This window comes from Hemitrygon akajei, chromosome 1 (assembly GCF_048418815.1).
Source record: "Hemitrygon akajei chromosome 1, sHemAka1.3, whole genome shotgun sequence".
Taxonomy (NCBI): domain Eukaryota; kingdom Metazoa; phylum Chordata; class Chondrichthyes; order Myliobatiformes; family Dasyatidae; genus Hemitrygon; species Hemitrygon akajei.
In genome coordinates, this window is record NC_133124.1 from 80,587,526 (window position 1) to 80,602,149 (window position 14,624).

The following is a 14,624-nucleotide window of genomic DNA, read 5'->3' on the forward strand; positions in this document are numbered from 1 at the left end:
TTTAACAATACACATAAGTGATGTTTGAGATACCATTCCATACGTTATACAGTCACTCAGTGTCCAAATCTTAACAGAATCTTAGGCCACATTCTTTCCCCAAAGCATGCTTAATTTCAAAAACAAAATGTATTCATGAACAAAAGAAATTTAAGAAATACAAAATTGTAAAAATCAAACTGCCAGAATAACTCAACAGGTTGAGCAGCATCTGTGGAGGGAAACAGATGGTTAATTTTCAGGCTATGACCTTGCAGTATTGCTTGCAGATGCTGCCTGAGTTCCTCCAGCATTTTATTTTTTTATTCCAGATTCCAGTATCTGCTGACTCTTGTGTCTCCATTTTACGACTCCACTGAGAAAACAAAATACAAAACAGTAGCACCAAAAAGGATGCTGGAGGAACTTAGATAGTGTCTTTGGAGGGAACTGGACAGTTGACATTTCGAGTTGAGACCTTCATCTGGATTGAAAGAGTAGAGAGAAGGTAGCCAATGTTTTTCCCCTTCCCATTGGGCAGCAGATACAAAAGCATGGAAGTCTGTATCACCAAGCTCAAAGATAGCTTCTACCAAGCTGTCATAAGACTACGAAGTAGTTCTCTAATGCAATAAGATGGTCCCTTGACCTTACAATTTACCCTGGTATGATCTTGCACTTTGTATATCTGCACTGCACTTTCTCTATAGTTGTTACACTTTATTCTGCATTCTGTCATTGTTTTACCTAGTTCTACCCCAAGCAATGTGTAATAATTTGATCTGCATGAACAGTATACAAGACAAACTTTCAATTGTACGTAGGTACATGTGACAATAAATTAATGCCAATACCAATATCAATACCTTCCCTTCTTTCATCTCCTTCTTCCATTCCCTGCATTCTTCCTTTTCTCACTCCTTCCTTCCCTACCTCATTTCTTTCCTCACATATTGCCTCCTTCTTCCCCTTCCTCCTTCCTTGTCCCCTCCTTTGCTTTTTTCCTTCCTCCATCTCTCCCTTCCACCATACCTTTCTCTCTCCATTACTTTTTCTTGCTCCTTCCTTCCCTTCCCTCATGTCATCCTTTGACACCCTGCCTTCTCCTTCCCTTCATCATCTCCTTTTCTCTCTCTTTCACTTTCCCTTTCAAAATCAGCCCAGCATTCACTAGGTCCCTTCATTTGCAGTCTTTTTCCCAGGAAGGTTTGAGGATGGAGGATTGGATACTAATGAGCCTCATTCTTCAATACAGCCTATAGCCGATATTCTTTGCAGTAACATAATGGGAATAAACATTCCTTCAATGTAGATTTATGCATGAACCAGCGATGTGTGCTCTGAATTTTAACCGTTCCCCATCAATGAATTTGATGGCACGAACACAGCTCTATAGTGTTTTAACCCATACCTCAGTGCCTCTATCAAAACCAAACAATTTGCATTCTGAAGCTATAAAATTGTTTAGAAACCATTATAAATCAGCCCATTCCTATTTACTTCAAGTGGGTTCCAGGGATCTCACTACTTAAGTCTTTGAGATGCTATTTTTTTTATCAGGATCACTTTGCAAAATAAAAGATTTTTCCACTCAGTCACTGTGTTACTGACTGCTAATGATCGCATCTGAAAAAAACTGCCTTTTAAACAGTTATAGAGAGCTAACAACATACAGCACACTGGTGGAACTCTGCAGATGAGGGGTCTTGACCCAAAATGTCATCTGGACATTCCTCTCCAAAGATTCGATCTGACCCACTGAGTTCTTCAAGTATTTTGTCTGTTGCTGCAGATTCCAGCGTCTGCTATTTCTTGCCTGTTCAATAATAGAGCCAAGTCTGACTTCATGGGTGATACTGCCTTTCCTCTAAAGCAAAACCTTGTAGGTTCGATTCCCACGCCAGAAGTTTGTAGACAAAAATGCTGGGTCGACACAGAAGCGAAGAGTGAGCACCATACAATCATGCTGTGTTTCAGATGAGGGGTCGTAGCATGCTTCAGCGCGCAGTCTGTGACCCAGAGCAGTCTTTCACAGAAGAAGCAGGAGTCCTGCCGGCAGCCCTGATAATATTTATCCCTCACTCAATGTTGCCAGAACAGTGGTTAGTCATGATCACATTGCACTTTGTGTGAAAATCAGCTAATCTCTCCTTGTACTGAACAGTGATTAAAGGCACATAGGACATGGAACAATTCGGCCCACAATGCCTATGCAGACTATGACACCAATCCAATCTAATCCCAACTATTTGTGTACGATCTATATCCTTCTGTTCCCTTACTGTCCAGGTGTCTGCTTAAACACATTCTAAATGTTGCTATTGTATCTGCTTCCACCATGTACCTTGAGGTGAAACAGTCACACACCACTCCTACCACACTCTGTGTGAGAAACTTGTCTTGTATTTCCTCGTTAAATTTTCCTTTCACTCCCAACCTTAAATCTAGGAGACCTCCAGTGCTTGGGGTCGGCCATGGATGCTGTGTCCTAGCAGTCATCGATACGCGAGCCAGGGCATTACAACATGAGAGCAAGCTGTTGCCCGTGCAGCAGGCTCCCCCTTCACCCTTATTTATCTATGTCAGCTGAGCTGCTTAACTGACTTAGTCCCATTTGTCTGTGATTGGCTGTTATCTTTCTAAACCTTTCCTATCTTTGCAGCTGTTCAACTGCCTTGAAATGTCATTATTGTGCTTGCTTCTACCACTTCCTCTGCCAATTCCATCCATATACCATCCTGGGGCTGAAAATCCCCTCAGAACCTTTTTAAATCCTGAGCAGCACACACTCAATGCTGGAGGAGCTATGACATCAGCTTAAAACGTTGACTATTTCCCTCCATAGATGCTGCTTAGATGCTGACTTCCTCCACCGCCTTATGTGTGTTGCTCAAGATTTCCAGCATCTGCACATCCTCTTGTGCCCCTTTTAAATCTTTCCCCTTTCAAATTAAATCTGTGCCCTCTAGTTTTGGACTCCCTTTGTTTACCGAAAAGACTTTGGCAATTCCCTTTATGCATGCCCCTCGTGATTTTATATACATTTATAAGGCATCCCCAGATCCTTTATTCTCAAAGGAGAAAAAGTCCTATGCTATCATTATAACCCAAGCTCTCCAGTCCTGGTAACATCTTTGTAAATCTCTTTTGCAACCTCTCTAGTTCAATGAAATTCTTCCCAGAGCCAGGCAACCAGAACTCAGTACTCCAAATGTGGCTTTTCCAGTATTTTGTGCATCTGTAACATGACATCTGAACTCCTGAATTCCTGAATGACAAAAGCAAGCATGCTAAGCACCTTCCTTACGAGGGGTATACTTCAAAGCTCAAAATAAATTTATTATCAAAGTATAAATCTCGCCATATGCAACCCTGAGATTCATTTTCATTTTCCACAGTAAAACAAGAAACACAATATAATAGTAGACAAAGGGATCTGGGAATTATAGGTACATAATTCTTTGAAAGTGGAATTACAGGTAGATAAAGAAATCTTTAGGCACATTGGCCTTCATAAATCAATGTATTAAGAACAGAAGATGGAATGTTATGTTGAAGTTGTATAAGTCATTGGCGAGGCCAAATTTGGAGCACTGTGAGCAGTTTTGGTCACCTACCTATAGGAAAGATGTAAACAAGATTAAAAGAGTGCAGATAAAATTTACGAGGATGTTGCCAGTTCTGGAGGACCTGAGTTATAAGAAAGATTGAATAGGTTAGGACATAGGAACAGGTTAGGAATATAGAAGACTGAGAGGAGATTTGTTAGAGGTACACACAATTCTGAGAGGTATAGATGGATAAATGCAGGTAGGCTTTTTTCACTGTGGTTGGGTGGGACTACAAGCAAAGTCATGGCTTAAGGGTGTGTATTGCTGACATAGGCGACAACAAGTCTTTGCTGCCAGATGAGCTCAATGTTTTTTATGCTCATGTTGACCATCAAAACAAGGAGGCACCTTCACAAACACCCACAGCCCTCGACCACCCTGTGATTTCCATCTCTGAGGCTGACATGACAGCATCCAGCCCAGATGGGGTACCTGGTCGAGTACTAAAGAACTGTGCTGATCAACTGGCTGAAGTACTCACCGATATCTTAAACCTCAAGAATCATACATCGGGATGATCTTCATTGACTACAGCTCAGATTTCAATACTATCATCCCCTCAAAACGAATCACTAATCTTCAAGACCTGGGCCTCAATACCTCCTTGTGGAACTGGATTTTCAGTTTCCTCACTTGCAGACCCCATTCTGCTTGGATTGGTAATAACATCTCCTCCACGATCTCCATCAGCACAGGTGCACACAAGATAGGGCAGATAGAAGGAAACATTTCTTTTCATAGCTGAGGTGCCTAAAATAAGTGGGCACAGATTTAAGTTGAGCATTTAAAAGTTAAAAGGGATTTCAAGAATAATTTATTAATCTAGTAACTGGTTGAAATCTGGAACACGTTGTCTGAAGGGCTGATGGAGGCAGGTATTCTTACAACAGTTAAAAAGTATTTAGACAAGCCTTTAAATCGCTATGGGATAGAAAACAAAATGCATGTAAATGGGAGCTGTGTAGGCCAACATGAAGATAGTGGGCTGAAGGGTCTGTTTCTGTGCTGTACTATTCCATGACAGTCATGGGATAGATAGCTAAACAGTTCATAAACCCGTGATCACTACCTCACTATTTTCTTCTCTTTCTCACTACTTATTTATTTTTAATACAGTATATTCTTGGAACCTAGTACTTTTTATGTATTGCATTGGATACTGCTGATGCAAAACAACAAATTTTGCAACATTTAACAGCAAAAATAAAGCTGATTCTGAGGTAACGTGAAAAGGGGTGGTGCTCAGGTAGCAGGGTGCTGTTGAGCCAATGGGAATATAATTTTATACTAGGCCTAAGAATAAGTCAGAGCTGAACTGGTTGATGTCAGACTGACAGTGCATTGATTGCAAAGATATATAAGTCAGTCACTACCAAAGATAATACATTCAAATCCTCTGAAAAGCTCTGTTCACAAAAAGGACAACTTGTGGCATCAATTAAACTGACAGACAGAGGAGCAGGCTTCTCAGGCTGCACTTTTCCTGTCTATTTTAAAAACATTGACTTGCGGAAGGCACAGAACAAGATGAGCCAGTTAATTCTGACTGACTCGAAAGTAGAACAGTGCAGCTGTTCCACAGCCTTAATTCCTTTGCTGTCTTTTTCTGTTGTCTTGCTTTTTGAAATCGGTCCTGTTGGCAGTGCTGGCAAAAGGAAGAGAAAATATATTCAACACTCAACCCTCACTCAGGTTCAATAGACCAACCAGTAAGCCCCTCTTTCACATTGCACATTCAAGCCACTGCCACTTACTCAAATTATCTTTTTTTAGGTTTAATGCATTCAAGCTCATTTACAGGAGAAATATTTATCTGCCGCAGAGCAAGAACCTATTCGCTTCATTTCTAACCTACGAATGTGTTCCCACTTATACATTGAATCCTTCCCCACTGTTTCATTGCTGAAGGAAATTTAGATCCAGTCATTATCTAAAGTGCACAGTGAACACTTCACAAAATAAATGAACTGCTATTTCTTGTAAGCTGGGTTTTTTTAAAACCAGAATGACTAACAGTCATAGTCATTCAGCACGGAAACAGGCCATTCAGCCCAACTTATCCATGTGTTTCCCAGTGACCTAGACACATCTACCCATGTCTGGCCTGCAGTCTTCCAAACCTCTCCTACCCATATACATATACAGATGGCTTTTAAATATTGTTAATATGCTATTTCTGGCAAATACAAACTGCCCTTTGCTCTGAAGATGCCGCTGTAAGAATGCAGGAAAAATCCCCTTATCAGAGGTAGATAAAATTAGAAGACACAGATTTAGGATAAGGAAGAAGAGATTTTGAGGGGATATGAGGCACCCGTCTTCATCCAGAGAGTGTTAAGTACTGAAAATGCATATCCTGAGAAGCCAGCTCACTAAAAGTATTTTAAAAGTGCCTAAAAAATGCCAGCACTTGAATACAAAAGTCATAGAGAGTATTGACCAGGTGGTGGGAGATGGGATTAATGCAGAGGATGCTCACTGGTTGTCATAGACAAGTTGAACTGAGTGACCTGTTTCTATGCTGTAGGATTCTAGGACTCTGATTATTCTAAATCTGTGCTGACCACTCATTTTTACACTGTATAAAAATAGCAGATCAACCACCTACAATAATCCATCACCTACCTTCTATTTTACCTCCTATGCATTTTCTTCTCTGGTCAGGGAAATCCTTCCCAACTCTACATCATCTCAATTAGACCTGCTTTCAGCCTCATATTGTTTCAACAAAAACAACTACACCTTCTCCTCTATAATCAAGGGATATCCTCCCTGGTGAGAGTGCGGAACTAGCTGCCAAATGCACATTCCGTTGTAACATTTTAGACTAGTTTGGATAAGTACATGGGTGAGAGAGGCTTCGAGGGATATGATCTGAGTGCAGGTAGATGGGACTGGGCAGAAGATCGGGTTGGTTTGGAGTGGATGGGTCAAAGGGCCTGTTTCTTGCTGTAGTACTCTGTGAGTCTATGGCACTTCTGTACATCTCCTCTGTGTCTCTCTGGATAGGGGACAGTCTGATAGGAGTGGCAGTGATACAGAGCACAGTGAATTGGGTAAGATGTTCCGGTGCCAAAGAAAGCATGGAATGGGCTGACATTAGAATCAATATGATATATTTTGTATACAAAATTTCAATGAAATTGAATCCTAAGCCATCAATAACAAGGTGATTACAAGAGCAATTTGCATTTACATCCAATCTCAAATGTAAAACAAAATACAGTCCATGAGTAGCTAATGTTATCTTAATGTAGTTTCATATTCTGAATATCGATTACATTCCATCTGGAAGATATTTAATCATTGAGAGAAGATTTACAGTTGAGCTATTGCCTTGATCAGTCCTCCTCATATCAGGATGCACTAAACACAAGTGGATAGAACAGAAGTCATTCTACAGATGGATCAACACTTGGACTTATTATGTTACTGCACTCACTGAAACGTAGTTAAATGAAGGGCAGGACTAGCAGCTTATTGTTCCAGAACAGAGAAGGTTCAGGCATGACAGAGACTTCAGGTCACACTGGACATTAAGGAGGTTGTCTACCCAAAAGTGGGTGGAACTTAAGAATAAGAGCAGATCTATCACTTTCCTGAGTTAATAACAGTAAGCAGAGACAACAGAAACAACTACACTCAATGGCCACTTGGTGCACCTGTATACCTATCCTTAATCCATATATCTAATCAGCCAATCTGTTGCATGGAGTAACTGAGGAGAACCCAAATGCAGGATACAGGCACAGAGATTGAGTTGGGGATGCTGGTGCAAACAGGAGGAATCTTGACATGAAGCTCTGATTATGGAGTCTTGACATGGAGACTGGGTTTTTATGGAATATCTTGAAACTGGAGCTGAACTTATGGTTCTAAGCAGTTGCGAAACAAAGTTATCATATAGGAATAGACCAACAAACTGGTGACCAGTGGTTGTGCTGCCAGGGTTCTTATACAGCAGTTCTTGATGGAGACCAGGTGTGCTGTCATTAAGTGAATTAGCAGTAAATGGGAAATTAACAATTGGAATCAAGGCATAATCAAAGGAGATTAGGGGCAAAATAGGGGATTAACCATCGGGATCATGACACAATCATGTGTCAGCAACTCAATGCATAAAAGCATGCAGACCTTATTAGGAGGTTCAGTTGTTGTTCATACTAAACAACAGAGTGGGGAACAAATGTGATCTAGGTGACTTTGTCTATAGAATGTTTGTTGGTGGCAGTTGAGGTGGTTTGAGTATCTCAGAAACTTCTGATTTCCTAGGTTTCACATACGACAGCCTTTAGAATTTACAGAGAATGGTGTGAAAAGTGGAAAAAAAAGTGAACAGCAGTGCCTTGTTAATGAGAGAGGTCAGAGAAGAATGGTCAGGCTGGTTCAAGCTGACAGGAAGGTGCTAGTAATTCAAGTAACCATGTGTTACAACAGTGGTGTGTAGAAGAATATCTCTTAGTGAACAACACATTGAACCTTGAAGTGTATGGGCTACAGCAGCAGAGGATGATGGACGTACACTTAGACCACTTTATCAGGTTCGAGAGGTAAGCAAATTGCAAACAGGTGTAAGAACAATTAGAGTTATGTTACAGGGGATTTTAACTTTTTGAATACTGACTGGGATTATCTTCGTGCAAGGAGCTTTGGTAGATTGGAATTTGTTAAATATACTTGAATATTTTTGAAACAATATATCAATATTCTTACTAGAGATGGGCAGTACTTGATCTTGTCTTGGGAAGTGAAACTGAACAGGTGATTTAACACAGAATTGTAGAGCCATACAGCATGGAAATAGCCCTGGGGTTCACTACAGCTACTAAGCACCTATTTACACAATTCATGTGCTGATGTCATTTTACTCTCCCATTGTTCCCACCAGTTCCCCTAGATTCTACTACTCATCAAGGCTTAAGTGTTAGGAGCAGGAGTAGGCCATCTGACCCATCGAGCTTGCTCGCCATTCATGGATGATCTGGCTGTGGACGCAGCTCCATCTACCTTTTTTCCTATCACCCTTAATCCTCCTGCTTTGTGAAAATCTAACTGCAAATTAAATATATTTAACGAGGTCACTTTTACTGCTTTCCCTGGGCAGAGAATTCCACAGATTCACTATTCTTTGTGAAAAGCCATTTCTCCTCATCTGCATCCTAAGTTTATTTCCCTAAATCAGGAGACTATCTGCAGTTGTTCTAGTCTAATGTACCAGTGGAAACAATATTCCTGTTTCTATATTATCTATTCCTTTCATAATTTTATGTTTCTTTAAGATCCCCACTTCACTCCTCTGAATTCCAGCAAGTATAGTTCCAGAAGGCTCAGTCTCTCCTCATCGGCTAACCCCTGCATCTCCAGGAACAACCTCCTGAACTTCCTCTGCACCGCCACCGTCTTTTGTTAACTGGCAACGAGACCCCCAGGTAAAGCCTCACCAGCACCCTGTACAGCTGCACCTCCCAGCTCTTAAATTCATACCCTGTAGCATTGAAGAATAACATTCCATTTACCTTCTTGATAAGCTCTTACCCCTGCAAATCAACTTTTGCAATTTATAGACAGGCACTCTCGAGTCCCTCTGCACAACAGAATGGTACGGTTTTAACAATTTAAATAATAATTTGATCTTCTATTTTCCATTCCAAAGTTGATACCACTGTACTCCTTCTGCCAGACTCTTGCCCACTCACTTACCTTATCTATATTTCTCGGCAGATTTTTCGCATCCACTACACAATTTTATTTCACTCAAGTTCGAGTCATCAGCAAACCTAGTTTGACTAACACAGGATCCATTCTTCTAAGTCATCAATGTATATCATGAATAGTTGTGGGCTTAGCACCAACACTTGTGGCACTCTGCTTACCACTGACTGCCAACCAGAGAAACACCTATTTGCCCCAACTCTGCTTCTGTTGGTTACCCAATCCTCTATCCATTCTAATACATTACTCACATCTCCATGCATCATTATCTCACGGTTAAGTCTTTTATGTGGCAGAATATCAGATGGTTTCTGGAAATTCAGGTATACAACATCCACTGTCCACTGTGCCCATTATACCTTCATAGAATTATAGTAAGTTTGTGAAACAGGACCTGTCATGAATCTATTCTGTCTGCCTGTGGAAATTTATCTAGATGACTCATTATTTCTTCCTTAATGATAGTTTCAAACATTTTCCTGACATTAGAAAATTTGTAAATTATCACAAAATTGTCTACTATATTTTCTGCCATGTCTTTCAGTACCCTTGGGGCACATCCCATCAGGACCACGGGCTTCTTCCTATAGATGCTGCCTGGCCTGCTGCGTTCCACCAGAATTTTGTGTGTGTTGCTTGAATTTCCAGCATCTGCAGATTTCCTCGTGAGGACCACGGGTCTTGTTTAACTTTAGGCCCAGTAGTTTGCTCATCACTACCCCTTTAGTGACAGTGACTGCATTAGAAGGAAAGATATATCTGCATTCTATCAGAGTTCAGACATAGTGATTATCCATTGAACATCTGCCCCGATTGTTTCCTTCACGTGAAACACTCCCTACTCACCAGTAATGTTAAGCTGTAGCAACTGGTGGGCCATTCTCGTGGGATGTTGGCTGATGACCCTGGTTTACTCAGAGCACCACAAGGTCGGGAATCACCATCACTCTCGTCATCGTGTCAAGCGGAAGTGGGTGTGGAACCAGTTCTTTGTCTTAGAAGAGCAAGTCATAGAGAATCAACTCTACATTGGGAAGGTGAGCCACTGGTTTTAAGATCATTTTGAAAGTTAATAACATGTTAGTATAATCACACAAAATGTTGTGCGGAGCCAGTGCATGATTGAATGGAGGGTGTGGACGTTTTTGTTGTAATCGTAAAACCTTGTTGGACATTGGTAATTGATTCTGTTTCACTAGTTCATTGGTGAGACTGATGGGGAAGTTGCATGGCCTTGTTTGTGTGCACGGATCAGGCCCTCATTCATGCCTCGGGCTGCCTGTTGCAGCTGCCGAGGAAGGAGATGCTGGAGGTGGCGATATGCCACTGGATTCTGCACTAGTTTGGAGGCTGGATCCTCCCACTGGTGCTGCCTCTCAGTGTCTGCTCAGTGGGAGACAAGTTGGATTGCCTTCACCTGAGGCTGCACTATGCAAAGTAAGGAACTTGGTGTGGGCTGTTCTTGTAGAAACATGGCTCAAGGACAACATCCAAGCACCATCAATCTACAGGCCATAATACTCAGGGACTCGGGCTATATTGTGACTTTTTAAAATATATATTTGTAACTGTAGGCTTCTCTGTTATCATATTTATATGTGCTGTTTATGACTGTTGGTTCTGTGTTTTGCACCCAAAAGAATGTTGTTTTGTTTGGCTGTATTCGTGTGTATGGTTGAAATAGAATTAAAATTGAACATGAATCCACTGGATTGTTGAGGTAACTCCTTTTACCCTGATGACCGTGTTAGTTCTAGAGTTTGAAAAAAGAGAAAAGCTTTATAAAACATGTATCATAAACAGTAAACCATAGGAACAGTAATTCAACTCTGAATGTCTGTGCCAAGCATGATGGTAAAGTGAATTAAAGTTCTTCATCCAGTACGTGATTCATATCCCTAGATAATAGTATGTCTCTCTAACTGCCTCTTAAATGCCTCTAATACATTTGTTTCCATCACTACCCCAGCTGTGTGTTGAAGGTACCCACCACTAGTGTAATCAAAAATATACCCTGAACAACTCCCTGTTTCAGCTTTCCTCCTCTCACCAATATGATCAGGTGTGGAACATAATCATAAATGCAGATGGACTGCTGTCAGTAAACTGGAAGATAAAAACAGGAAAGTTGTACCAGAATGATACAAAGACCTGAAATCAGACCTGGAGCATTAAGAGCAGTTCTGGGGTATATGGAAGATTATGCTTACCTTAGTGCATTTATCAAAATAATAAGGGAGGTCAAATGTAAGGGGGAAGTACATAGATAATGATAGATAGATAGATACTTTATTCATCCCCAAGGGGAAATTCAACATTTTTTCCAATGTCCATACACTTGTTGTAGCAAAACTAATTACATACAATACTTAACTCAGTAAAAATATGATATGCATCTAAATCACTCTCTCAAAAAGCATTAATAATAGCTTTTAAAAAGTTCTTAAGTAGTTTACTTAAATACATTAAATACAATCAACCCCGGCACTTTAACATATCTTACTCCTGGCGGTTGAATTGTAAAGCCTAATGGCATTGGGGAGTATTGACCTCTTCATCCTGTCTGAGGAGCATTGCATCGATAGCAACCTGTTGCTGAAACTGCTTCTCTGTCTCTGGATGGTGCTATGTAGAGGATGTTCAGAGTTTTCCATAATTGACCGTAGCCTACTCAGCGCCCTTCACTCAGCTACCAATGTTATACTCTCCAGTACTTTGCCCACGACAGAGCCCGCCTTTAAGACTTAATGCTTCCTCCCCAACACGCCACCACAAAGAAGAGGGCGCTCTCCACAACTGACCTATAGAACATATAGGAACCTATAGGACCCTTAAAGGCATTGATGTAAAGAGTTTGAGGTCCAAATCCATGAAACTGAAACTGGCCTCAAGTGGGTAAGGTGGTAAAAAGACATATGACATGACTGGCTTCCTTGGTCAGCACATTGAGTATAAGACTCAAGAAGTCATGCTACAGCTATATAAAATGGTTGCACTTGGAGTATTGTGGACAGTTTTTTAACAGTGTGATAGGTGCCTGGAGCAAGATGCCATGGGTAGTGGTGGAAGTAGGTATGACCGTGCTATTTAGGAGGCTGTTAGACATGACTATGCCCGGATATGTGTGGGGGAGGGGCAGGAGCAGATACCAATCATGTACAAGCAGATGGGATTCAGTTTACTTCAACACTGTGTTCAAGCACACATTGTGGTCTGAAGGGCCTGTTGCTTTGCTGTATTCTTCTATATTTGAAATCAATGTTAAACTTTAACAAGGTGCTCAAGTTTCCTTTAAAGAATAATGGACTGAAGATTTCATGATGTGAAGTAGAACTGTTACTGTGTAGAAAATGTACTAACCCTCCTGGCTGGGGAATCTAGGACAAGGAGACAAGCTAAAATTAGAGCCAGCCTTTACAGATAGTGTTCACTTCCACACTCAGAATGTCAATTTCTGGACACCTATTCCTCCAATGGCAAATAATATTGGATCTATTGTACATTTTAAATGTGAAGCTTATAGATTTTATTAAGCAAAAGTAAAGGAGGGGCTGTGGAGATAGGCCAAGGAGAGGGCTCAGTGTAACGAGATAAGCAGAGATCTGTGATCACTCATTCAGTTTATAGTTACCTTATTAGAGCATCATCTCCCTATGTCCTTGACTTTCTCTCTCTCTCATCCTGAAAGATAGTCCTTAAAATCCTACTTGTTGAGCTATCTGCATTGTTTATTTAGGGAGTGGAGGTACAAGGATCATGTACAGACAGAACCCTCTATGTAGGATCTTTGGCACAGAAATGGCTGCTTCAGTTTAAAGTGAGGGGGAGATATTTATTTGCAACCCTGATGGGCAACCTTTTCACACAGAAGGTGATCCTTCTATTGAATGAGCTGCCAAAGGAAGTGGTTGAGGCAGCTGCAATAATAGCATTTAAAAGACACCTGGACAGGTAAATAGATAGGAAACGCTTAAAGGGAAATGGGCCAAATACGGTCAAATGGGACAAATGGGGATCTTGGAGACAAAAGGTGAGCTTCTGTGCCGGATGACCCTATGATTCTAGACAAACCACTCAGTCTAATATACTGTGCTTGATTTCATGCATAAATATCATGTAGCTCTATTTATCTCTTACTTTAAGCAAAATTTCAGATTGTATGTTTCCTTTATCTTTACAACACCGAAGTAAGCCACTGAGCTTCAGAATTGAATCAGTTTTCCACATATTCTGAAAATTGAGAACTTTAAGTTCTTTTGTGTAAATATCACAAGAATTTAGAACATAGAACAGTACAGAACAGGAACAGGCCCTCAGGCTCTTCTGCTGTCAATGTAGTACCAAACTAATTAAATTAGTAATCAAATGCCCTATTAAACTAATCCCTTCTGCCTAGACAGTAAGGGTCTTAAAGCTCCTGTATCTCCTCCCCAGTGATAGGTTTTTATGAAAATCAATAGTTCCCTGGTCACCACTGACAGGGGTTTTATTTTAGGTTGCTTGAGTAGTAATTCCCAACTCCCAGAGTCCTTGGATCAATAATTCAGGCTTTGTGGAGGCGAGTCCAATAATTTCACCAGAGTGCTGTTGTGCCTACAAATTATGGTCGTTGTTTTGGATATCTGCAAAGCAGAAACCTTGTCCCTGCTCATTTCTATTTCAGTGAGAGATATGAAGAGTTATAAAAGAGCACAGTGTTAAAATATATTGGATGACGTAACTTGGGGCATAGTATTCCATTAAAGGAGTTTGCTATGGAACTGATAAACTACGTCATTCTGTATCACCTTGTTGAAGTTTAAGCAACTGACATCTAGTGTAATGGTTTCACAATAAAGATATTCAGCATAATATTGTCCATTTTGTGACAAATGACATCTAGTGTAATGGTTTCACAATAAAGATATTCAGAATAATATTGTCCATTTTGTGACAAATGACATCTGGTGTAATGGTTTCACAATAAAGATATTCGGCATAATATTGTCCATTTTGTGACAAATGACATCACGTGTAATGGTTTCACAATAAAGATATTCAGCATAATATTGTCCATTTTATGACAAATGACATCTAGTGTAATGGTTTCACAATAAAGATATTCGGCATAATATTGTCCATCTTGTGACAACTGGACAGAACATTGCACCTGCAATGTGAAGCCAAGTAGAGTTTATTGTCATATGTACAAGTGCAACTAAAAAACTTACAGGAGCTTCACAAGCATATAGCGTTAGAGATATTACCTTTTTAGAAGAATACATAAACTAAACATAAATTTATTCAAGAATTGTTAAAGAACTCAATTAGAACCAATGAAAT

The 14,624-nt window shown here is 40.4% G+C and overlaps 1 protein-coding gene across 5 annotated transcripts in view; it reads left to right on the top strand.

Annotated features, from left to right (window-relative positions):
- Window positions 1-14,624, top strand: part of LOC140728151 (cadherin-7-like) — a 122,974-nt gene that overhangs the window by 37,565 nt on the left and 70,785 nt on the right. For 4 of the 5 annotated variants that reach the window (XM_073046400.1, XM_073046409.1, XM_073046438.1 and 1 more), the window contains exon 2: window positions 9,847-10,339. The exons of the other annotated variant lie outside the window; for it this stretch is intronic. In XM_073046400.1, the coding sequence (XP_072902501.1) occupies window positions 10,154-10,339 (186 nt within the window). In that variant the 5' untranslated portion in view covers window positions 9,847-10,153. The remainder of the gene's footprint in view (window positions 1-9,846; window positions 10,340-14,624) is intronic. 5 annotated transcript variants of the gene reach the window in all.